This window comes from Mirounga angustirostris, unplaced genomic scaffold, assembly GCF_029215605.1.
Source record: "Mirounga angustirostris isolate CCGP_5_RB_7025 unplaced genomic scaffold, mMirAng1.0.hap1 SCAF_12, whole genome shotgun sequence".
NCBI lineage: Eukaryota > Metazoa > Chordata > Mammalia > Carnivora > Phocidae > Mirounga > Mirounga angustirostris.
In genome coordinates, this window is record NW_026991720.1 from 65,717,592 (window position 1) to 65,741,466 (window position 23,875).

Consider the following 23,875-nt stretch of genomic DNA (forward strand, 5'->3'; position numbering starts at 1 on the left):
AGTGTAACAATATTTTTGATTGTAGTTCTATTTTTATGTCCGATTTCTCAGTGACCGCTCATTAGGAGAGATGTGTTATTTCCTTCCCGAAGTTTTTCCTTTTTTGCCTCTTGTAAGAAAAGTCATACAAACCAGAATTCTGTAGTCTACAAGAGTAACCTCAATAATAGCTTGTTTATTCCATTGGTTTCTCCAGCTCACTTAAACTATGTCTTACAATTCTATTTTCATACTTAAAAGCTATTGTTGTAGGAAAAGGACATGAAATCCTATTTGAAAAAGTCTTGCTGTTGCTTAAAGTTGGTAATTTTGCAGTTCACTTAATATTCAGTAGTATATTACCTAAAGGGGTCTTGGGCAGGGACACGATGGAGGAGGCTGTGCAGGATTCCCTGGAGTGACACAGAAGGGGAGCAGAAGCACCAGGCCCGCAGTTAGCAGGACAGAAAATATAGGAACTTAAAGATCACTGTCTCATTAGCGTTGATAAAGGAACCATTCATTTCGTTGATGTTCTATATTCCAGCCCGAATTTGAAAGGAGGACCATAATGGATGTAAATATTTACACACATTGGAAAGGCCATTATCTCAGCTCATTTTCAAAGCCAATTTCTCCAACAGCCTCTGTGAAACATTCTCAGCTGGGACGGTTTGTAGTTTAAAAGTCAATACAACAGGGCGCCCGGGTGGCTCAGTTGGTTGGGCGACTGCCTTCGGCTCAGGTCATGATCCTGGAGTCCCGGGATCGAGTCCCGCATCGGGCTCCCTGCTCGGCGGGGAGTCTGCTTCTCCCTCTGACCCTCCCCCCTCTCATGTGCTCTCTCTCATTTTCTCTCTCTCAAATAAATAATAAATAAAATCTTTAAAAAAAAAAAAGTCAATACAACAATTTTGAAAGGAGCATTACAGGTTGTCCCTTCTACAACAAGTTTCGGTGTCTAGTCTCTCCTTCAGCTGTGGGCCCACGGGTAAGGAACTGGGTTTGAAAAAATATGTGGAACTGAGAATAGAATGTAATTAAGGGAAAAGTAGGTTCTTTTCTTCTCCCTAGTCAATGTGCATTCCCTAAGCTCAAAGAGAAGTAACATCGCTTACATTTCCATATGTGGTCTTAGTTTCCTGACATACAAATGTGTTTTGTTATACTTTCTAAATGAAAAACATCAAATACTTTCTCCAGAAATGTCTTCTAATATGTTTTACTCTTTCTTTCTTTTTTCAACTAGGGAATTCCTGGGTACAAGGGTGAGAAGGTAAGTTGATAACAACCAATAGGTAGACCAGGATTTCAGAAAGAAAAAGAAACCTAACTGTATTTATGTACTTAATAAAAGTTGTTTTCCTTTATTTTTGTAAGTCTGGGTTCCCTAAGTCCTAAGTATACTCTTAACTCTGTTAACACAAAATAATAATAGAACTTAAGATACAGGACATGTTGTAGGGGTGAAAGGCACCCTACGATTCCTGAGATCACGATCCAGCCTCTCTCAGCTGGGCAAACACGAGAACCCCAATGCAGCAGGCCTGCAGCACAGATATCCAGACTCAAAGTTTCTATATACAAATGGATGCAGCAACACAACAGTTAGGTTTCTCCCGTGGTGCTTCCTTTCCTGTAACATCCTGGTGAAGCAATAAGGAACCGCTTACTTCATATAGTCAGGCGTCTGGGTAGAGCTGGGTAGGCGTCTGGTAGGCAGGGGGAGTAAAGTTGACAAGCAAACAAAAGTTATGGGCTAATAGGTTATTTTAGGATTCTTTGCCAATTACAAGTTAGTAAGGTGGATGGGGGCTCCAGAACCTTTGAGCGTGTTCCATGGTTCCTTCATAGGTTCATGCTGCTGTGTTCTCTGTTAGCAGATTTTCTTTCTGAAAGCAGAGCATGCCTCTCTCATTCAATCTACAGCCCTCAGACCTGGGCCAGAGATTTCACTCTGGGTCTCTTCCAGCCCGACCCCTATTGGAGCCAAGAAGTTACAGGACATTAGGTAACCAAGACCCCAGAAGTCCCTGCAAAATGGCCTGAGCCTGCTTTGAAGGCAGATACAAACTTCTTTCCTCTGTCCATCTTTTTCCTGGGCCTGAGGGGAAACAAAATGCAAGTTGTTTGTTGAGGCAGGAGGAGGCCCTGGTAGGAGCTTTGTTGTATTGTGGCCTGGGGCACCTTCATGTGCATGGTTCCTCCTGGGGTGAAGGAACCAGAAGTGGGGAGGAGTCAAGCGGGGGCGGGGCTGTAGGCTGTGGGCATGGGGATGAACTTGCACATGGACCTCTGAGGAATACCAAAATTCTTTCATTTTGTATTCCTTTTGAAGGTATACTTGTCAAAAAAAGGAAGTTAGAACATTAGTAGGTTATTAGCTTAATGTATAACTTTCAACTATTTCAATACATGGTATGTAGGCCTCCCCCTGCACTCCTGCCCTGGGCCCTGCATATATTAGAGGTGAGTCTACATACAGGCAAATAAATATATCCCCAATCACTGGAAATGTTAAGTGCCTGTTTCTTCATCTGTATAGAACTGGATTAATGTAGGCTTCCTTAATTTACAGGGTGGTTGGAGAATCAAATGGAATTATGGATGTGACAATGTATTATAAACTCTTTGCTTATCTATAAATGTAAGGTGCTATTACGAAGAGGCAGGGAACCAATGATAATACAGGAAAGTTAAGAAAGTTTCATGATTGTAAAATTGTCCTACGTACAGTTGAAGAAAATTATCCAGGCCCCCCATCTTGATTTATAATATGAGCTACTCATGAACACTATATATATATTTACACACACACACACACACACACATATATATATTCATGTATATTTATATGTATGAAAAGACTCATTTAACCTTCTGGGAAATTACGGAATCACTGGTGGAGTTCTCATTTGGAAAATACAAGCTGTCAGAGTAAAGTGACCCCGAACCATTGACATTCAAACCAGAATTTCACCAGGAACAGCAACATCAGAAATCAGAGGCTGGAAACAGAGCTAATCTGTTCATAGCTTTCTGGAAGCACTTGCTCTCTGAAACTGTGTAATTGTGACCATTCCACAGGGATTACTGAGCCCACCAAAAAAGAAAACGCCTTTGCAGAGGCAAATAACATGAGTACAATATTTTCATTGATGGAAATCTGCCCCCAAAACAAATGCTGTTCCTCAGGACCCTATAGCTAACAAATCCGTCTGGACAAATGGAATGTGAATCCTGGCCAAAAGAATTTTTTGAGTGTATTTATGGTACTTTTCTGTTTTATATTTTGGTGCTTGACTCATTTTATTTCCACCCAACATTATTAAATTAATTGCTTTCTAATTGATTCCTCAAGAGTGATTTTCCATTTGCATTCAGAAATAAATGTTCAGTTTGTTCGAAGTGAAATCTCAGTTTTTCCTAGGTCAGTTTGACTCAGTTTGATGTAGAGAGAGAACAGATTGCTTTTGAACAGGGGCATAGCTGGATCGAGGAATTGTACCTCCCTCTTTCCTGCTCCCAATGCCAGCAACACCCATGTAGTACCCTAGGCTAGCGGAAAGTAACTTGCAGACCATGGCGGGTTGCCTTGTTCAGCGTTGGGTGGTTGATGAACATGGACTTGGGAATCTAACAGACTCAAGCCTGTGGTCATGGGCAAGCTGTTTAATCTCTCTGAACCTCCTTTTCCTCCCTCTCTCTAATCTAATATAATCTGTTGTGGGGATTAGCAGTAATGTAAAGGCTTTGGACTTTGGATCCATGATTGGTGGTTACACTTGTTATTTCCCTTCTTAGAGCAGTGCTATTCCAAGCGTGGTCTGCCGACTGGCTGTCACCCTGTGAACTGCTTGTTGTATTTTGTGATGAGATAAAGCTCGCATCGGAATATAAATCCACTCTATCACTAAATACACTGTTCCGTTGACATTCATTTTTCACCGCGTGTCTTCTTTAATGGAGGCAGGGCACTGATGTTCACCGTAGTGCAAGTCTCTTACGTCACCGTGTGGTGGTGCTTTGAGTAGCGTGCCTTACAGCGCGTGGACGGTAAAGCAGCAGCAGAAACAGGCGGTAGCGAGGGCGCAGGGCTAGGAGTCACTGGCTAGCATGTACGTGTAAGTAACTCATTTAAGCTCTTCAGTTGAGTTGCCATATCTTAAAAATATGAATTGCTTTGGGGCAACATGGTCGGTGATATTGTAATAGTGTCCTATGGTTACAGATGGTAGCTACACGGTGGTGAGCAGAGCATAATGTATACATTATTAGTTACACTAATGTAACCCTTTGTGTCAGTTGTGCTCAAATAAAACATTTTATTTTATTTTTTTGAAGATTTTTTATTTATTTATTTGAGAGAGAGAGAGAATGAGAGACAAAGAGCACGAGAGGGAAGAGGGTCAGAGGGAGAAGCAGACCCCCTGCCGAGCAGGGAGCCCGATGCGGGACTCGATCCCGGGACTCCAGGATCATGACCCGAGCCGAAGGCAGTCGCTCAACCAACTGAGCCACCGAGGCGCCCCAAATAAAACATTTTAAAAAGGCTCAGAAAAAAAAAAATAATAATATGAAATAAAAAATAAAAAAAAATATGAAAGCCCTTGAAAATTCTAACTTTAGTCATTTTTCTAATGGCCTTTGCTACCTTTTAGTTCTAATTATTCAAAGTCTTAGAAGTCTGATACAATGGATTAGTATTCAGAGGTCCCAATTCTCCTTCTACATGAGCACATTACTTAACTTTTGGGATCACAAATTCTCAGTCTGTGAAATTGGGCTAATAATATCTATGTCAGACAGTTAACGGCAGCTTAACAGATTACGTCTGCAAAATAACATTGATCGTAAATTGTAAAGCATAATTTAAATGTTAGTTCTTTTTTTCATTGCTATTCCAGGAAAGGCAGGACAGGAGAGTGTGACGACGGGAAGTAACAGTGTGCTTGCCACCCTGCCCGTCCCCTCTTGCTAAGGCTTTTTTTAAAAAATATTTTATTACTTAACAGAGGGGGTGGGGCACAAGCAGGGGGAGCTGCAGAGGGAGAGGCAGAAGGAGAGACAGAGAGAGAGAGAAAGAAGCAGGCTCCCACTGAGCAGGGAGCCCGATGTGGGGCTCCATCCCAGGACTCTGGGATCATGACCTGAGCTGGAGGCAGACGTTTAACGACTGAGCCACCCAGGCGCGCCACCCCTCCACCCAAGTCTTTATGGCTCCTTTCCCCACCAAGCCATGGCATGGTCTTAGGACCTTTTTCTTACTACTAACTGATCAAAGTTGGTACTCAGGATGGAGTATTGTGTTGTGGAAAAAATAGGGACTGTGAGTCTGAGCTACTTGATCGAGAGAAGTTATCTTGTTGAGTGTAAGTTTTCTCATCTCCAAAATAAAATTGTAAAACTGATCTCATTGAGCCGTGATATGGATTCAAGTAAATCACACACACAAAAAGCATATGGTAGATGCTCAGTAAACCTTTGTTTCTTTCCTTTTAATTTCATCTACCTCTCAATAATGTTAAGCCTCACTAGGTGGTGTCGCGGATTTGATTTTGTTAAGGATGACTCATGGATAAAATTTTTCAGAATGCAATGCCCAAATAAACTTGTGTATAACCCATCAGGTTGCTTATGTCATAAGAAATCTTTTTTAAGAATCCTAACCCCGAATAACAGCAAATGCCTTCTTATTTATTTCATTTATTTATTTTTCAGGGGGAAAGTGGAGAATGTGGCAAACCAGGAATAAAAGGTGACAAAGTAAGGAACACGTTTTTAAAATGTTAACAGCTGTGATCCCTTTGGGGCTGAGTTTCCTGAAGAGGAAATTCCTGGGATGCATTACCTGGCTCACACTACTGCAGTTGGGAAGTTATTGGCTCCATTTTCACATCTGTAAAACATGAAGCAGAAAACAAAGCCATACCTAACTTTAGTTAATGGAGCCCCCACATGCCTTTCCTATGGACCTTTAAGATCTTGCTTTGTGGCACCCTAACCTTTGAGGCCAGGCCTACAGAATGTTATGGCAAAAAGAATAATTTAACCCTCAAAGTCAACTCAAGCTCCAATCAGGTAAAAATGGAATTTTTGTTTTCAGATGTAAACACTGACAGCAAGCACTTTCCAAAATAGAGTGAAGAACTCTATGGGATAAGTTAACAAAATAATTATGAGTAATGTGGCAGAACTAGGCAGAGACAGGGGTTCGAAATTTTGAAATTGCAGCAAGCCACAGGCAATTGGGTAGGTATTTACCTTTCGCTAAAAAATAAATATGAATAAAGTATTTAAACTGGAGACAACATTAAATATGTTAAGGAGTTCCTTAATGGACCAGAAATATACAGAGAGTACGTTTGAAGCCTAATGACAAAGGATCCAAAAACGTACAGAGTAAAAATAGTTTTCAGTATATTTAAGAACTATTAACAGCATGCTACCAAGATCTCAACTCTTTCCATATCTGTATTTTAATTATGGGAGAGAGCTAAGGAAAAAAAAAAAACAAAACAGGCAAAAGGTGAAAAGCAGAGAATAAGATAATGACACCTGCCTATGTAACTAAGCATTTTAAATAGCTTGAGATTTTGTGAAAGCGTTTAAAGTACTGTGGAGTTAAAGTCCAGGTGGATCTGAAAAATGTAGGCTTGGTAATTATCTCTGGGCAAAATGAAACTGTAGTAATGAATAGATTCTGCCTGGAGGATAATTGAAAATGGGAGACGGGCACGGACTTGAAAATACAAAAGGAGGGACACAGAAGAACAAAAATGAAAAGTTAAACAGTAACTGTGAAAACTATTTGAAATGAAAATGGCTGACGAAGAGTTAATATCATATTTCATTGACTAAGATGTCAGGGATTGTTAAATGCCCTATTATTTTCTGTGCCAAAAAAAAAAAAGAAAAAGTGCTGCCAATTATAAACAGAAGATGCAATTGACTGTAAGACATATCTTAGTGTCAGAGATGTAAAAATCTGAAAAAAAAAATGCATGTCTAGAGTCAATGAAATATAGTGTCCTTGACAGGAAGAGTTCATATAAGTTTATAAGTCAAACATACAAAGAACATGAAGAGACACAAGAGAGGGAATATAAATGGCTAATAAAAGAAAAAAAAATCCAAATGTATTAGCAGTCAGATAAGTGAAATTAACATATTAAAATATTATTTCACTTGTCAAATTAGCAAACACTGAGACAATATATAATACTCAGCATTGATGCGGAGTCTGTAAGGTGAAGATGCACTCTCTCTACTCAGGGAGTAGGAATGGAAATCTGAACAAACTCTATGAAGGGAAGTTTTGCTTTTTCTTTCAATGTATGGTGTGAGCCACAAAAGAGAGTGAGAGAGCCTTGGATGTGCTCATCGTCTCTGTCTGTCATCCTCTTCCAGAACACCATCTTTAGGAGTCCATCAGAAGCAGGACATGATTTATACACAAAGATGTTCTTTATAATACTGTTTAAAAGAGTAATCATCAGAAATAATTTAAATGTCAGTACTAGGGAAATAAAGTATGATAGATTCATATTCTTGAATATTATTCCATTTACTAAGAGTTTTTAATGACATGGAAAAATATTTTTGATACAATGGAAGACCAGATAAGAAGGGCACAAAGTTGTATATGCCCTTTAATCAAATTATTTATTTATTTATTTTTCAAATTATTTAAAGAAATATAATTATTGCATAGGCCTAAAATGTTAATAGCAGTTGCTTCTGTGTGATTTTTTTCCCTGTTTTTTTGCTTTTTTCTATAATTGCTAAGGTATGTCTGTTATGAACAGGTTGTATTTTGGTAAGAAAAAAAAGGAAAATGTGAGAGAGACTAGACTATATTATATTCTCATAAAAATAAATTTTAAAGGGTTTCCTACTTATGGAACATATTAAAATATTTTTTCTATTAAAAGAGGGTTGAGTATAAACACTATTTTGTCAAGTTGTGTGTCTTGATGATGGGCAAAAGTGATCTAGACATCGTGGAAAATCACTAAATTGTCAATTGAACTGATTTTGCCTTGTTGGAAAGAAACAATATTACACTAAGTGTACTGCTTTCTGAAGAATCTTAAGAAATAAATTCTTTACTCTGATCAAAATTTCAATATACAGGTGAAGGACTTACATCTAAAATGGTGTTTTCATGGAGTTTACTAAAGGAAAATTTGACCTCAAGTTGGCTTATTAACTAGGATCATTTTGTTAATAATGCATCCGTTGGCTTTGCTGTTTGGATAACCTGGGAAGATTAGCCATTACTGAGAACACATTCCCTTCTTCTCACCTAAAATCATTGCATTTGAAGATGGGTATTTAGAGCAACTTACCATTAATTTTATTCCACAGGGATCCTTAGGACCACATGGACCAAAGGGACCCAGAGGACTTCAGGTAAGGAGGCTAAACCAAATCTGTCTGATTAGATTAGATTAAAATAATAGGATTAGAATCACCTAGGAAGCTCTTAAAACCCACTGTGCCCATTTGCTCTCTCTGCCAATTCAATCAGAATGTCTAAGGAGTGAAGCCAGGCATCGGTACTTTTAAAGATTCCCAGGTGATTGCAATGTGCAACCAAGTTTAATCACCGCCCTAATATTTTGAGTAACTAATTCAGGCTCTCCAAAGATAGGTACCGGCAGGTGAGTTTACTTAGTAGAGGGATAAAAGTTTAAAAATTCTGGTGTAGGAAGACAGATAAATCTAAAGCAATTACAAAGAAGATGTAACTATTTTTGTTTTGCTACTATAATGTAGTTGGAAGAACTATGCATTTTATCTAAATTACAGTATTTGTATTGTTCCATCATTATAAGTACTTAATGCTCGATAACATGGAATAATTCCTTAAGGCATTTACATTAAGCATACTCCATGGATTTCAAAAAATAATTTAGATCAGTTTTTTTCCCCAGCCTGGGGACTCGCCTACTCTAAAGTTTTCATGGGGGGAGGGTGTGTGTATATGAGGAGTTAATTTCAGTATTTCAGAAAGCCTACTGAAAATTATAACTTGACCCAAGATTTCCTAGACAGCATCTAGTTAACCATCAACTCCTTTGCTTTGGCCTAGAATTGTATTGGGGCAGGGCAGTAACTCTGGTTATCACGGGGTCATTAGAAGCTCCAACTTTCAGTTACAAATGACTTAGATATTAAAAAAAAAATTGTTGTTCATTCAAAATTTTTCACAAAGGGCATCCAGCACAGGCGTAAGTTTGGAAACACAGGCTTCGAAAGCAAACACCTCATGAATAAATGTTTGCTCTCAGCTTAAGTACTATTTTAGAAGCTGCCTATTTGACATGAGCAATTTTATCTCATTCCATTTCTCAGTCACATGTAACCCTAACGTAAGTCCGAGATATATAATCTGACTTCTAAACTCAGCATCTCTAGGGACCATAATGGACGATTCATTCTTGGTTGGCCTTTTGTGTAGGGAACTAATTCTTGATTTTCACCTTGGAGCAGGGCATTAGTGGACCTCCAGGGGATCCAGGCCCGAAGGGATATCAAGGCAATAAGGTAATCATACCCTTTGATAAAAGATAGGCAGAGTGCCTTTCCCCTAGTGAGCTATAGTGATGTGTGTTTTTATTAAGCAGAAGTCAGTGGACTCTTTGAGGATGTAAATTTGGCAATACATAGCTTTATCATTTATTATTACATTATTATTATTATAATATTATATTATATTATTATATTATTCAAAGGTACATTATTAAATACGAGCCATTATTCAGAATCTTTGCAGTATTTCCTTCTTACTCCTGCTCTTTAGTCATTTTAGGATTCACTAGAAACTGAAAAGTAGTAACAAATCACTGTATTTCCCCATATGTGATGTCAACTCAATATATAGCTTATAAAAGAAGGAAATGTGTAACTGTCATACCAATAAAAATCAAGCTTTTAAAAATCATTACAGGGGAGTAATCTCAACCATCAGTACCATGCTTGTAATGTTATTCCACGGATAACCAAGCAAGACAGCAGGAGGGGTTGAATAAGAACCAAATAGAACCCAAAGATGCTATAGCTGGGATATTTTAAAAGACCTGGTTATAAGGCTCTGTTTTCTAATGAGGGTGGCCATTAATTTGCTGAAAACAAGCTTTTTAGTACCTTTTAAACTCTTCTCAATGCTTAGTAAATATCATGGATATGGTAAATATCCCATAAATAGTGTCATTAGTGACTGGAGATCTGTGGGATTTGTGGTAGCAAGAACAGCAGAAGGTGCCATCCCCAATGGACCCTAGATAAAGCCAGTCCTTTAAGGGGTCTATCAAATCGAAGCTGTGGGGAGCAGTTGGGCTATGTGAGTCTTCTTTTTCCAGAGAGAGGAAAGAGAGTGACAAGTATAGTATTTTTAACGAGATAACGACAATATGATTTCCCAGGCCACTTTTAATTGGCAAATTAAAATAGAATGAGCTTCTCAGCGGGAGTGTGCTTAAGCTTCATCTGGGGAAACTGCCTTTTCCAGTCCTTGCCTATGATTAATTTTCTCTGGGGAAGAGAAATGTATCTCTTGAATACTGAGTAGAAGTTTTTATAAAATTGCTTTGGCTGTGGATAAGATCCTGAAGCGAGAAAAAAAAATATTTTGACAGTCCACGCTTTTTTCTAGGATTCTTTGGTTACCTAAGATGATAATTTTCGTGTTTGTGAAAAAGAGGCTTAAAATCAGGTATCGGGGTTGGAGTTTGCAACAATGATAGAATTATAGAATGTTTGAGCTGCCAGGGATGTTAGAGATCATACTGGCCCAAAGTTTTCATTTTGGAAAATGAGAAGTGAAATCTGGAAATCACATAGCTTGCCTGAGACAGAGGCACAGGGAGACTCATCAGCTTTGGAGAGTACCCATGGAGGGCTGGGAGCAGGGCAGGTAGCTTTGGGAGATGGTTAGTGGCAGTCCATCAAAAGGTGCCATCATTTGCTCACTTCTATTCATGTCTCATACAATTACTATTTAGTTTTTTTTTTAACATAAACTTATGTATGTATGTATGTATGTATTTATTTTTAAGATTTTCTTTTTATTTGAGATCCAGAGTTAGAGAAAGCACAGAGAGGGAGAGGGAGAATCAGACTCCCTGCTGAGCAGAGAGCCCAATTTTGTGCTCGATCCCAGGACCCTGAGATCATGACCTGAGCTGAAGGCAGACACTTAAATGACTGAGCCACCCAGGCACCCAACAGAAGGTTATTTAAACAAAATTTAGCTTTTAATTCCAACAGTGCATTAAATCTTAGAATAAATATAGTTGAGTGTTTAGGGGAAGTTACAATTTTCTGAGGTAATAACATTTCATGCTTGACTTTCACATCATCCTAAGTATTTGAATACTTTTCATGAATTTTCCAAGGTCCTCTTTAAAAAAATTTTTTTTTTTAATTGTGGTTAAGGGGCTACCAGGGTGGCTCAGTTGGTTAAGTGTCCAACTCTTGGTTTCAGCTCAGGTCATGATCTCAGAGTCGTCAGATTGAGCCCCAGTAGGGCTCCACATTCAGCATGGAGTCTGCTTGGGATTCTTTCCTTCCGCCCCCCTCCCCCAAATAAAATAAACAAACAAAACCTTAAAAAAAATTATGGTAAAGGATACATAATATAAAATTACCACTTGGGTTTTAATCACAAAATTCACTGCCAGGTGAATACACAAAGCTCATTGAATTGAAAGATGTCAATTTCTAGAAAATGTTCTGGGTTGCTGGGAGCAAATGAAGTGGGAGTGGGTTTTTCTTTTTCCTTCTAGTAATATTTCTGGTTTAAGTTCACAAATTTAGTAGTCTCTTGACTTGTACTTCAAGACTATTATTAATTTCTACCTCTCTTTGGATCTGTCAACCAGAGATGCATATCGCATTGATCATTAAAATTTTTAAAATTTTATACATTTATTAGTATATCATCTTAAAAGCCAGGTTTCCAAGAATGATTTCATCTTGGGTCTCAGAATGTAATTCTACATCTTGAAGACTTAGTATACTCTTTTTTCCTCAATCTGGAAATAATATGTTTATAATGATATTTCTTTTCATACATTACCATTTTATTATAAAATGTTTTTAAGAAATTGCTATTGCAAATTGTGCAAAAAATTCCCTCAGACCTAGTAATTCTGTATTTTCTAATGAGCACAGGGAGGATTATTTATTTTGAAACTTCTATAATAATCAATAACATTTATTGTGTATTTATTATATACAGATATATAGTTCTAAATACTCACTTAACATAATACCACCTTTTGAGGCATGATCTAGTCTTAACCCCAAGATACAGATTAGGCTACTCAAGGAAAGAGAGGTTAAGCAATGGGTTCAAGTTTGTATAGTTAGTAAGGGATAGAGCCAGGATTCAAACCCAGCCAGTCTGCTCTTAACCACCATAGTATATTTATCTCCTTAGGAATATTGCTGAATTTCCTGAGTAGTTGACCTGAGATAAATGCATTTCTTTTGGACAGTATGGAAATTACATCTGTCCCCCTTCTCTTGTACTCTGGCTGGAAACAACAGTCTGTTGAGAAGTGCATTTCTATTTGGTTATAATGTTCATCTGAAAATGCAGGAAGAGAAGGATGGGAATTGCATGGGAAAAAGAAACCAGTAATGTGCATTTTCAAATATTTTGTTTCTTAGGAAATCTTCATCCAGAAACCTTTAGACTTGTAACATTTGTAAAGATTCCATAAGAGTTTCTAGATGGGGCCTGTCTATGTCTTTGAATTTATGAATGGTTTCTCTCATGAGCTACAGTCCCATTCTCTTGCTCTAGTAGTTTGATTTTCTTCATCAAAGCGTTTGCAGAAAGGTGGTCAAAGAACAAAAGGAAAAAAATAACATGTGATAAATCAAGGAAAAATGTGATGCCAGCCCAGCTTCACAAATCATTTCTGTCATTAATATTTTCCACATGTAAAGTAGCTCCTATTTTGCCCTGAATGACCTAGTTGTCTTAGAAACAAAATATAGATGTTTCTCAGAATGAAGTTGTGGCTCTGAGGCCACTTCAGCCTCCCCCATATATGAAGGTCATGCAGTGACATTCATAAGAAGAACATCCCATCAGTCTCTAAAACCAATTAGCATCATAATCATACAAGGGCCTTATCCCTGGGACCAAATGGAAAATGCTATAACCCTGGAGAGAGCACGGTGTTCTATCTGAGTAAAAATTGAGTACCTAAGAGCCCTACACCGACTTCCAAGGGTTATTGTGATGGGTCATTTACAATCCCATCTGGTCCTAGAATGGGCCCTCTCATAACTAGAAAAAATGGCTCAAGATTGGCAGGGCTTTCAAATCACAGAGAACAAGTTACAAAATTAGTTTTGTACAAATAAACACAGTAGAATGCTGGGTGTGCCAAACCCACATTAGGTAATTTTTGCCATTTCTTGATGTCTTTCTGAGGTTATTTTGGAAGGGTATTTCTTCTCAAATCTCATGCACATCAGCTCTTTCCAAGACCCTCTTTGTGCTCCTGGGAGGAGGGCATGCTCACTGTGGCATGAGGAGAAAATAGCTTGTTACATGGAGTATCCTAGTACAAGAGCTTTCGTGCTAGGGCCAAAGAGCACTAGGAAATAGCCCTGATATGCTTTCCCAAGTCAAAGTACCACATGTTAATCCTCCAACAATTAAAAAGACCATGATATTATATTCTGTATTAACTCATCTTAATGGATGAATTACCTCGCTTCTCATAACCTCTTCCATTGTTTTACTCCAGGACATTCATATATTTCCTACAGGGTTTTTTTCCCCTAAGATTTTTCTTCTTGTACTACACACAAGTGTGAGAAACTCAAAGTCCTTTTATATATGAGACTTTGTCTTAACTCACTTTTACTTCTGAGATGTAAAAAAAACCAAAACCAAAAACAAACCCACAGAGAGATAGCACCAGTCTTGTCTAGTTTAATAAATAGATATGGTGAGGGTAAATAATCTCCAGTGAATCAAGCATTAACCCATCCATCCAAAATGAACAAAGGACCTCGCATCCATGAAGAAATGGAACCCATGCTTCAAGAGGAGTGAGGGCAAATTAAATAGTTAAACCACTCCATGGTTCTGCACCACACCATGATTCTTGGACACCCTATTCCTCCTTCTCCAACTCTGTCAAGGTTTCATCTCATTTCTTGAGATTTCCAAGCACAGTATGTATTTTTCAAGTAGCTGGTATTCTTTGGAAGAAGTCAAGTAAATAAGAACTAAATGTACAAATCCTAAAGTTGAAACTTAGTAAACACCTCTACAAAACATCCTGTTTTCTTCAAAATGCCCTATGAAAAGAGGTCGATTTTAAAAAGAGGGCTGTTGTAACCTTTGTAATAGCTACTGCGAAAGCCCATGCACAGATTTTTGGTAGCTGGTAGTTTCCTGTTAGCTTCCATGCATTATACCTTTAAACATTGCTAGCCTTGTTTCAGCTATGAACAATTGGTAAGAGAATTGGACAAATATGGGCAGGTCCTTCACTGTTTAAAAAAGAAAATCCAAGGCAGAAGATCCAGTGACAATGGGTCAGGAGCACCACTGTCACGTCTGAGAGAAAAAATTATTATATGCAACAAAGAAGTATTTGTTGAATGAATGGATGGATGAGTATTTAAATGGAATGAGTTGTTGACAGTATCCTACTGTAGAGAAGTCAAACAGGCAAGAGCCTAAAAGAGTCATTTATTTTTTTGTCAACTTTGAAGTTATTGGAAATCTTTAAGGGAGCAGTTCTGATAGAGAGATTGGGGACGTGACAAAGGAGAAGGATACAATAGCCAGTAATTCTGACCATTCTTCCAGGATATTGGGATAATAAAGGGAAACAGGACAGTGTTGACATAACCCATCAAAAGCTTCTTGTGCATTTAATAATCTAATGTGTTCTTATACTTCCACTTAAAAAAAAAAGATTTTATTTATTTATTTTAAAGACAGACAAGGGCAGAGGGAGAGGGAAAAACAGACTCCCCACTGAGCAGGGAGCCCGACATGGGGCTCGACCCCAGGACCCCGGGATCATGACCTGAGCCGAAGGCAGATGCTTAACAGACTGAGACACCCAGGTGCCCCTGTACTTCCACTTTTTTCTAAGAGAGGCAAGAAGACTTGGGACTTTTTTTTTTTTTTACAGTTTCAAATATACAACTTAGAGTCTTATGTTTTCTATAATTTCACTATTTTTGCTGGAACAGAATCATCATTAACGAAGATTTAGTAGTTTTAAAAATACATTCTTGTTTTGTTCATTAAATACTTGATTCGACTCAACATTAGCTTAGCAGCTTTAGAAGGTCAACTTACTAAACGTATCTGATATTTCAGTTATGGTTTGGAAATAATTCAACACCACACATACAAACAACTATGAAGAATTTTAAACTTCCTCCTCAAACAAGCATGCTGTGTAGTTTTATTTCAGCTCTCACACAATTCAAAAACCTAACAATCTCCTGACATCATGATGTTGCTTTCAACTGTAAAAAAAATCATGATTTGAAATAGGGTATAATTCCTTATAACTTGATGGGAAGCAAACTGGGGGAAACATACCTAGACATCAACAATTCCTAGGGTGGAATAATTAATCAAAGAGAAAAGTTTTTTAAGTTCACAGCTCTCTTAACAGAATGACTATTTTTTGCTTCACGTAAAGCATTTTAAGTCAGGGTACTTGAACGTGTCAGCTTTTCCAACGGTCCCAAACCAATGATGGGCCTTCTGGTTTCCAGGGCAGCTAACAACTTTGAACAAGGTTGTGACTGCTCAGTGGATAGTGGTGTAAAGGGAAGAATCCCTTTACAATTTTAATTATAAATATCGGTTGAATGAAGATTGGAGCCAAGCTGCCAAACTATGTGAATGTTTTCTCTTCAGAGATGTCAAAGTTTAAATGTTATTTCTGTCCTGGGCTTAATTAAAGGGAAAAAATCATGAGTAATCCAGCAATTGTTGTGGAGAGGGCTTTGACCTACATGCGCATCTGCCCACCAGGACTCTAAATGAGCTTATTAACTCATTTGACAAGAGACAACTGATAGTGACAACTTGAAGTGGCTGCCAGAACATGTGGGATGTCAGCCAATGGCTTCAAGGCAGATGATTTTCATTCCCAAATCTCTGATGCATATGGTTCTCAGCAGGAGGGGTAGACTGTGTGTGTGTGTGCATGCAAGCATGTGCGCACACGTGAGCAAAGACTGCCAAGGTAAAAACTCTGATGAATCAAGAAACCCCAAAATGCTGCTAATGTAAAGGTGCTGAGTCTAACCCACACGCCCGGTCAAGCTGGGCACTAAAATGGAACTGAATCAGTTACTGCAGGGTCTTCGGAGGGATGTCAGAATTAAAAAAAAAAAAAAAATCCCATCAATATCCCCAATTCAAGTAAATTGCAATAGCATCACAACAGGGAATATTAAGTTTATTCCAAGGGTAAGGCTTTTTTATTGTGGTAAAAGTCCAAGGAGTGTCGACCAGAGCTGAGATTCTTAAAAGCTCTCCTGATGGGCTGCTAAGCAGTCCTTCCTTTTAGGGATAATGACATACAATTCCTTAGATTTTATTAAATATGATGAAGTATGACTTTCCTGGTAGGTTGGCCATATGAATGTCATTTTTACGGGTTAAAATATTATCAACTTCATGTGGTTTAACCTAATAACAATCAAGAAAATGAGTTGCGTTACTAAAATCTGGTATAATACTACAATTTTCACTACATGTTCACTGATTTTTTGTTATTATGGAGTTTTTTCTTCTTTGGAAAGCGTAAATAGGTGGATTTATGGTCTTTTCTCTTACCCAAGTAGATGGTATTCAAAACAGATTGCAGTTGGAGATTTGAAATAATGATGGTTTAAAACTCAGTGCAGTTGGTTAGTAACTGATTTAATATGTAGACCAAGATTATGTGATCACAGTATTGACGATTATAATTTACATTATCATTACCACTAATTTAGTGACAACACTGATCCAGGTAGACTTAAATGCCTGAAATGACATGTGAATTGGCTTGTAAAAGTATATTTTCTTTCGGCTTGCATTTTATTTTAGAGATCTCCTTTGTCTTCATATGGTGGATCTTCCACAGTGGGTAGATTCTAACTATTTGACTTTTGTGTTTTCATCCTATAACAAAGATAGGAATTTAGTCTGCGATCAAGTGATTTTTGAACTCATTCAAGAAAAGAACTGAAAAGTCTCAAGAGGCAGTCTGGCACGGTGGTTAGGGCAGTGGCTCTAAAACCAGACAGCTGGGGTTCAAAGCCAGCCCTATATTGTATTAGTTCTGTGATTTGGGCAAGTTACTTATCCTCCCTAGGCCTCAGTTTTCTCATTCATGTAATGGGTTAATAGTACCCTCCTCTTAAGAGTTGTTTTGAAGATTATATGAGTTAATCATAGTAAGTGCCATATGTGTTGAAAATAATTAAGCAGCTAAGTATTTTGACAACTCTTTTTTATAATGTAGAAAAAGTCTAGGCTGAAATGTTTTCTAAAATAAGCCACTTATAACATTTCTCTGAAACAAGAGAAATTAGGTACTAAAAATAGAGCTTGATTTAGCAAGTATTTGATAGATGTTAGTTTCCTGCCTCCCAACACCGGCTTCTTTCTCCCCTCCCCCCTAAAAAAGTACCTTTCTTGACTTTTCTCCCAAATCTTTGTCTGAAGTCATCACTGCATTGAGTTTCAGCTAAGACTGTATCTTGGCCCTACTTGAATCATTCTGCACCTATCCTTCAAATCTTATTTTAAGCAGCACGATCATCCACCATTTTCCTCCATTTTGAAAGTATGAGAATATTTGTCAGAAGACTTAAGATATTAAAGTTGATGCTATACTTATTTGGGAAGTGATAAAAAAAAGAAGTTGCTAAAATGTCTTTTCTAATGTTAAGACCCCAAAGTATGATTAAATTGTTCATAATCATATTATTCAAGAAAAGGTAAATTTCTGCCCTCAAAAAATTCAGAGTCTTGGACAACCATTCATTATTTGTTATCTTAGGGCAAGGAAAGATGTTGACTTTGGTTAGAGCTGGTGCCAGGAATAAGGCATGTTGTGTTTCTCCAGCTGAACTTCCCATACAGTGTAATCTTGGGCCATCTATTGGGAATTCATTATTCCTTCAGCTGAAAAAAAAAAGTTTAATTTTATCTGGGTAAGTTTGCAGGAGAAACTGTGTATAATAGGTATTTGATATCACTATGTAATTTATATATAACTGCTCTTGGTTGAAAACCTAACTAAATCAGATGGAACTCCAAAGGAGCATTTCCAGATTCTCAACTCCCCCTAGCTAAGACCTGTTTTGTTTCCTGTTTCCTCCAGCAGCTAGCTTGGCACCTGCTCCGAAGTTGCTGCTTGGTAAATGTTTGCTGCCTGGATGGTTGAGTGAATGTTATCAATTAGCTAAGCATTGACAGTGCAAAGCTGAGCAAAGTCACATGGCATCCTCCCCACAATCTAGGGGAAGACATATTAACTAAATACAAAGTTATAATGAATACTGAGAAAAAGAAGAAAATGGTGCTATCAGTATGTCTAGGATAGGAATTTAACCTGATCAGAGAAGCATTCTCTGAAGCCGTGCTGCTTAAAGTAAGATTTGAAGGATGAATAAGGGTTGACCAGGAAAAAAGGGAGGTAAGAACATCCCATATAGGAGGGATGTGCTATAGATAGAATAGCATGTGCTAAGATCCTGCAGCAGAAGGGAGCCTGGCAAGTACAAGGAACTGAAGAAAGGCCAATGCTGCTAGGGTGGTGAATGAAGAAGCAACTAGTTTCAGAAGGGACTGGAAAGCCCATGGGACCACACCATGCAGGGGCTCACAGGTCTTTTAAGAAGCTCTGTCTTTCCACTTGGCACAAAGGGAAGGGCCTTGAATGGTTTCACTCAGATTAAAATTAAAACTAAAATTAAGGGGTGCCTGGGTGGCTCAGTTGTTTAAGCATCTGCCTTCATCTCAGGCATGATCTCAAGGTCCTGGGATCAAACCCCATGTCGGGCTCTATCTAACGGTCCTGGGATTGAGGTCCACATTGGGCTGCCTGCTCAGGAGGGGAGCCTGCTTTTCCCTCTCCCCGCTGCTCGGGCTCTCTCTCTTGCGATCTCTCTCTCTCTCTCAAATAAATAAATAAAATCTTAAAAAAAATTTTTTTTAAATAAAATCAAACTAAAATTAAAAGATTGCGCTGGCGGCAGTGGGGGAATAAATTAAAGTGTGCTACAATGGATGTGTGTACAGTAACAAAGACTTTGTTGTTGTCTAAACAAGAGGTGATATTAATTTGAGGTAGACTGAAGAGGCATAGTAGAGGAATAAAAAGGTAGATGGATTTGAAAGAGATTTAGAAGACATATGGAAAAGTGGTGGCGATGCATTACACATGGTGGGTAAGGGAGTGAGAGGTGTCAAGAATGACTCCTTCTTCTGTCTTGACTCATGGAGGGATTGTGGTGCTCTTCCCTGAAACAGAGAATGCTGGAAGATGATCAGGTCTGTGAGGGGGAGAGTAGGAGTTTGTCTTTGGAGATGATGAGTTCCTTTTGAAATTCTCTTTCCTGACTTCTATCACACTATTTTTGGGAGTTCCCATTTCTTTTTCTCAGCCACTGCCTTCCTCAACTCCCCACAAGACATTTGTGTGTTCTTCTACTCCCACCCCACTTAATTGTTGGTACTCTCCATGGTTCTGACCTAAGCCTCTGGCCTCCTCAAACACTGTTCAATACAGTAGCCACATGTGATTACTGAGCCCTTGAAATGTGGCTAGTCTAAATGGAGATGTGCTATAATTGTTAAATACACATAGGATTTCAAAGACATGTGTTAAATAATAAAATCATTAATAAGATTTTTATATTATATATTGAAATGATAATATTTTAGATATATTGAGTTAAGTAAAATATGTTATTACTTTCTTAATGTGGCTACTAGAAAATTTAAAATTACATATGTGGCTCATTGTATATTTCTAGTGGATGGTGCTGCTCTAGACAGTGACTCTATTGTCGCCTTATTCTTGTCCACTTGAGCCCACAGAGCTGCTTATTGTCCCCAGAAATTTTCACATCATTTTATGCTTCATACTCTTTCCTTTTCCTGAGCTTTTGTTCCTCTTCTTTTCTACCAGATTAGATATGATTTCTACTTTCTTTGTTCAGAGCAAATATCTCCTCTACTATATGAAACTTTTCCAGTTCCTTAAGGTAGAATCAAACATTTCTGCATCTGAATCATACATCCTCTCTTAATATCTTTATTATAGCTAATTCACATGCTTGTATTTTCTTTTATATTCACTTATCTCTCCAGCCAGATTGTAAGTGTCTACAAAGTGCAGGTGTAATCTGGTTTATGTCTATAATTATGTAACTGGGTACTCAGTGCCAGGGTGGTGCTCAATGAAAGTCTGGTGAATAACAATTGAATCTACACATATTAAACAGCTATCATGTGACTACTTGTGACTTAGATGTTTTATAGACAATATCTTGCATCCTCTCAGCAGCCCTGCAAGGTAGATATAATTATCCTCATTTTGCATATGGGGATCTTGCAAAAGCTCAAACTGTTAGTAAATTATAGAGCCAGGATTCAACTAGATTGAATGAAAAAAAAGCCATTTTCTTTTTCTGATTCTGTGCATGCTGAAAGAATGGATTAAAAAGTGGTGATTACATCCCACATCATAAAATAGGGAAAAAAATACCCATTCCCTAAGATTATTAGAAGATTAAGTGACATAATATATATAAAGTGTCAGGGCAGTGCTTGGAAATACTAGGTTTTATTAGACATTGGTTTCCTTCAATGTTAGACCCATAGCATAGGCATCCTTAATTTCTGAGGAAATGGTGGTTTTCCTAACTTCCTCAATGTCCCTACCTATTCTTTTTTTTTTTTTTTTTTTTTTTTTTTAATTTTTTTTTTATTTTTTTTTTATTTTTATTTTATTTTTTTTTTTGTCCCTACCTATTCTTACACTCATTTGGAGGTCATGAGAAACAGACCCCCCCAGGGCCATCCACTTTAACTCAGTCCTCTTTGGATATGCCTCTGATGGTTAAAGAAAGTCAAGTAGAGAAATAACAAGTAGCACTAGGGCCATTCAACCTCTCTCTGTGTGCTTTTGCTTCCTGGTGAATGTTGGGGTAGGAATAATGGGCTATGTGGCCTTAGTGAACTTCCAAAAAATCATTGTGAGTAGAGTGCTGATTCTTCTCTTCCTGTTCTGTCTTACCCAGTGATGGTATGTTACAATCAAGACCATTTCCTTTACCATCTGGGGAATCTTTGTAGGAAAGGGAAAAGAGAAATATAAATGGGATAAACATTAATTGTAGGCCAATGTGATCTGTAGGCCTTATGTTGAGATGCTAAGCTCCTTAGAAATAAATTTAAACAACTGAAAGGTAAAGATATGTTACTACTGAGCTGTGCTGAGGTAAGGGAAAGTGATCCCTCTATAACCTTCAGATCGCTGTACCTTCTCTAAAAAAAGCAGTATTGAGAAATTGCTCAGTGACTATTGGTGCTTGACCAAAGCTAAAGGAAGCTCATGGATTTAAGGGTAAGACAGTTGCTTTGGAAGCTCATGGGTTTGAGAGCAAGACAATTGCTTCTCCTATTGATTTTCCTGATTCACATATTTCAAGTTAATAAGAGAACCAATTCCTTGTCCTCATTTAGAGGAAACCTTCTTACCAACCTGTGCTCTTGTTTGTTTTAGATCAAACATACAGAAAAGTACAAGTAGGGCAGAGCTTCCACTACTTAAAAAACTCGAGGTGCCTGGGTGGCTCAGTTGTTAAGCGTCTGCCTTCAGCTCAGGTCATGATCCCAGGGTCCTGGGATCAAGCCCCGCATCGGGCTCCCTGCTCTGCGGGAATCCTGCTTCTCCCTCTCCCACTCCCCCTGCTAGTGTTCCCTCTCTCGCTGTGTCTCTCTGTCAAATAAGTAAATAAAATAAAAAAACAAAACAAAACTCAAATTCTCCTTCAAATATATACTATGTATATATAACATAACATAATATTTAAAAGCCTTCTGATCCATTACAGAACTAAATAATATAAAAGGGGCAGGGAATGAATAGAATAAGGAACTTAGGGTCTTATGTTATTATTATTTTAATGGTGTGTTTTATCTCTTTAACTAGTCCTTTGAGGTTAGGGACAATGTCGTAAACTTCTCTGTATTTACTTCATTACTGCCCACAAAGTAAGTGCTTGGTGTTCCTTTGCTGAGCGATGGAAACCATCACCCACACGCAGTATAACTGACGAGACTGTGGCACAGAAAGTTGTAAGGAAAAGTTTCTTGGAAGTGAAAATTTGGAATCTAAATTAAGAAACTGAATATTCTCTAGCACTTAAACTTTGAGATCAAGAAAACAGCTTCACATCTGGGAGAACCTTTATGTCTGATGTTATTTGTGGAGAAATCCTGTGGCCAAGAACACGTGACACATAAGAAGGGCAATTATCGGGCTACTCCAGAAAATTTAATATACATAGAAAAATAAGTACAACTTTGAATTTTAAAGGGAAAATTCAAGTTGATTTATCTGCCATATTGACTTATACTTAAAAGAATGAACTGAAGTTACCTTTAGATCCAATCCACTCAAATGCCAAGGCATCCTAAACTCTCACAATTAACTGATTTTGAGACAAGTTTTCTTTGTTATGATTTTAGGGAGCTGATTTGACTCTGACCCTTCTTCTTGTCCCCTCTTTCCCCCTTTGCAATTGATCAAAGTCCACAGACTTCCTTAAAGTAATGCCCCTACCATATCAATAGGACATTACTTTCTTTTTTTTTAAAGATTTTATTTATTTATTTGAGAGAGAGAATGAGATAGAGAGAGCATGAGAGGGGGGAGGGGCATAGGGAGAAGCAGACTCCCCACTGAGCAGGGAGCCCGATGCGGGACTCGATCCCAGGACTCCGGGACCATGACCTGAGCCGAAGGCAGACGCTTAACCAGCTGAGCCACCCAGGCACCCAGGGCATTACTTTCATTACTAAGAGTCCTCTTCAAAATCACAAGCCTCCAGGGAAAATTGAGCTTTAACTTTGGTGAAAATTCTTTTGTTCCACTCAATCTGGAGAAGGTTTGTCTCAACTTCTTGTCCCATTTTACTGTTGATTAATACAAGGATGAAGAGAAGAGAGAAATCTATAAGTTGGATGAAATTTTATTTATTTATTTATTTATTTATTTATTTATTTATTTTAAAGATTTTATTTATTTATTCATGAGAGACAGAGAGAGAGAGAGGCAGAGGCAGAGGGAGAAGCAGGCTCCCCGCAGAGCAGGGAGCCTGATGCGGGACTCGATCCCAGGACCCTGGGATCATGACCTGAGCCGAAGGCAGATGCTTAACTGACTGAGCCACCCAGGCGTCCCTGGATGAAATTTTAAATACCAAGGATTCATTAACTCAAACACAAGAGTATTCAGAAATCTTCCTTCACATAAATTAGAGGTATGTGTGTACATAAAGAACTAGAAGGAAATGCACCAGAAATTAGTAATAGGTTTATCCGAGGCGCGATTATTGCTAATTGAAAATTTTCTCTATGTGCATGCTTTTCAATATGTGGCAAAATTTCTATAATGAAGATACAGTATTTTGGTAAACAGAAAAGAAAAAGAAGAAATTATAATCAATAGCCACTCTCCTTTCCCCTACCTATATGCCGCATGACTGGAAATTTGAGAAACCTGCAGAGCCGTGTACCTGCGGGTGATAGTGAAGTGTGAGTTTGGGCAGGCCCCTCTTTGGGACTCTGGTTCCTCACCTGTGAAATGTAGAAATT

At 38.1% G+C, this 23,875-nt stretch overlaps 1 protein-coding gene across 1 annotated transcript in view; it reads left to right on the plus strand.

The window, feature by feature from the left end:
* The window catches only part of COL28A1 (collagen type XXVIII alpha 1 chain), a 161,727-nt gene that overhangs the window by 19,816 nt on the left and 118,036 nt on the right, over window positions 1-23,875 (plus strand). Inside the window, exons 8-11 of the mRNA XM_045864663.3 lie at window positions 1,229-1,255; window positions 5,701-5,745; window positions 8,350-8,394; window positions 9,478-9,531. Coding sequence (XP_045720619.1) covers window positions 1,229-1,255; window positions 5,701-5,745; window positions 8,350-8,394; window positions 9,478-9,531 — 171 coding nt within the window. The remainder of the gene's footprint in view (window positions 1-1,228; window positions 1,256-5,700; window positions 5,746-8,349; window positions 8,395-9,477; window positions 9,532-23,875) is intronic.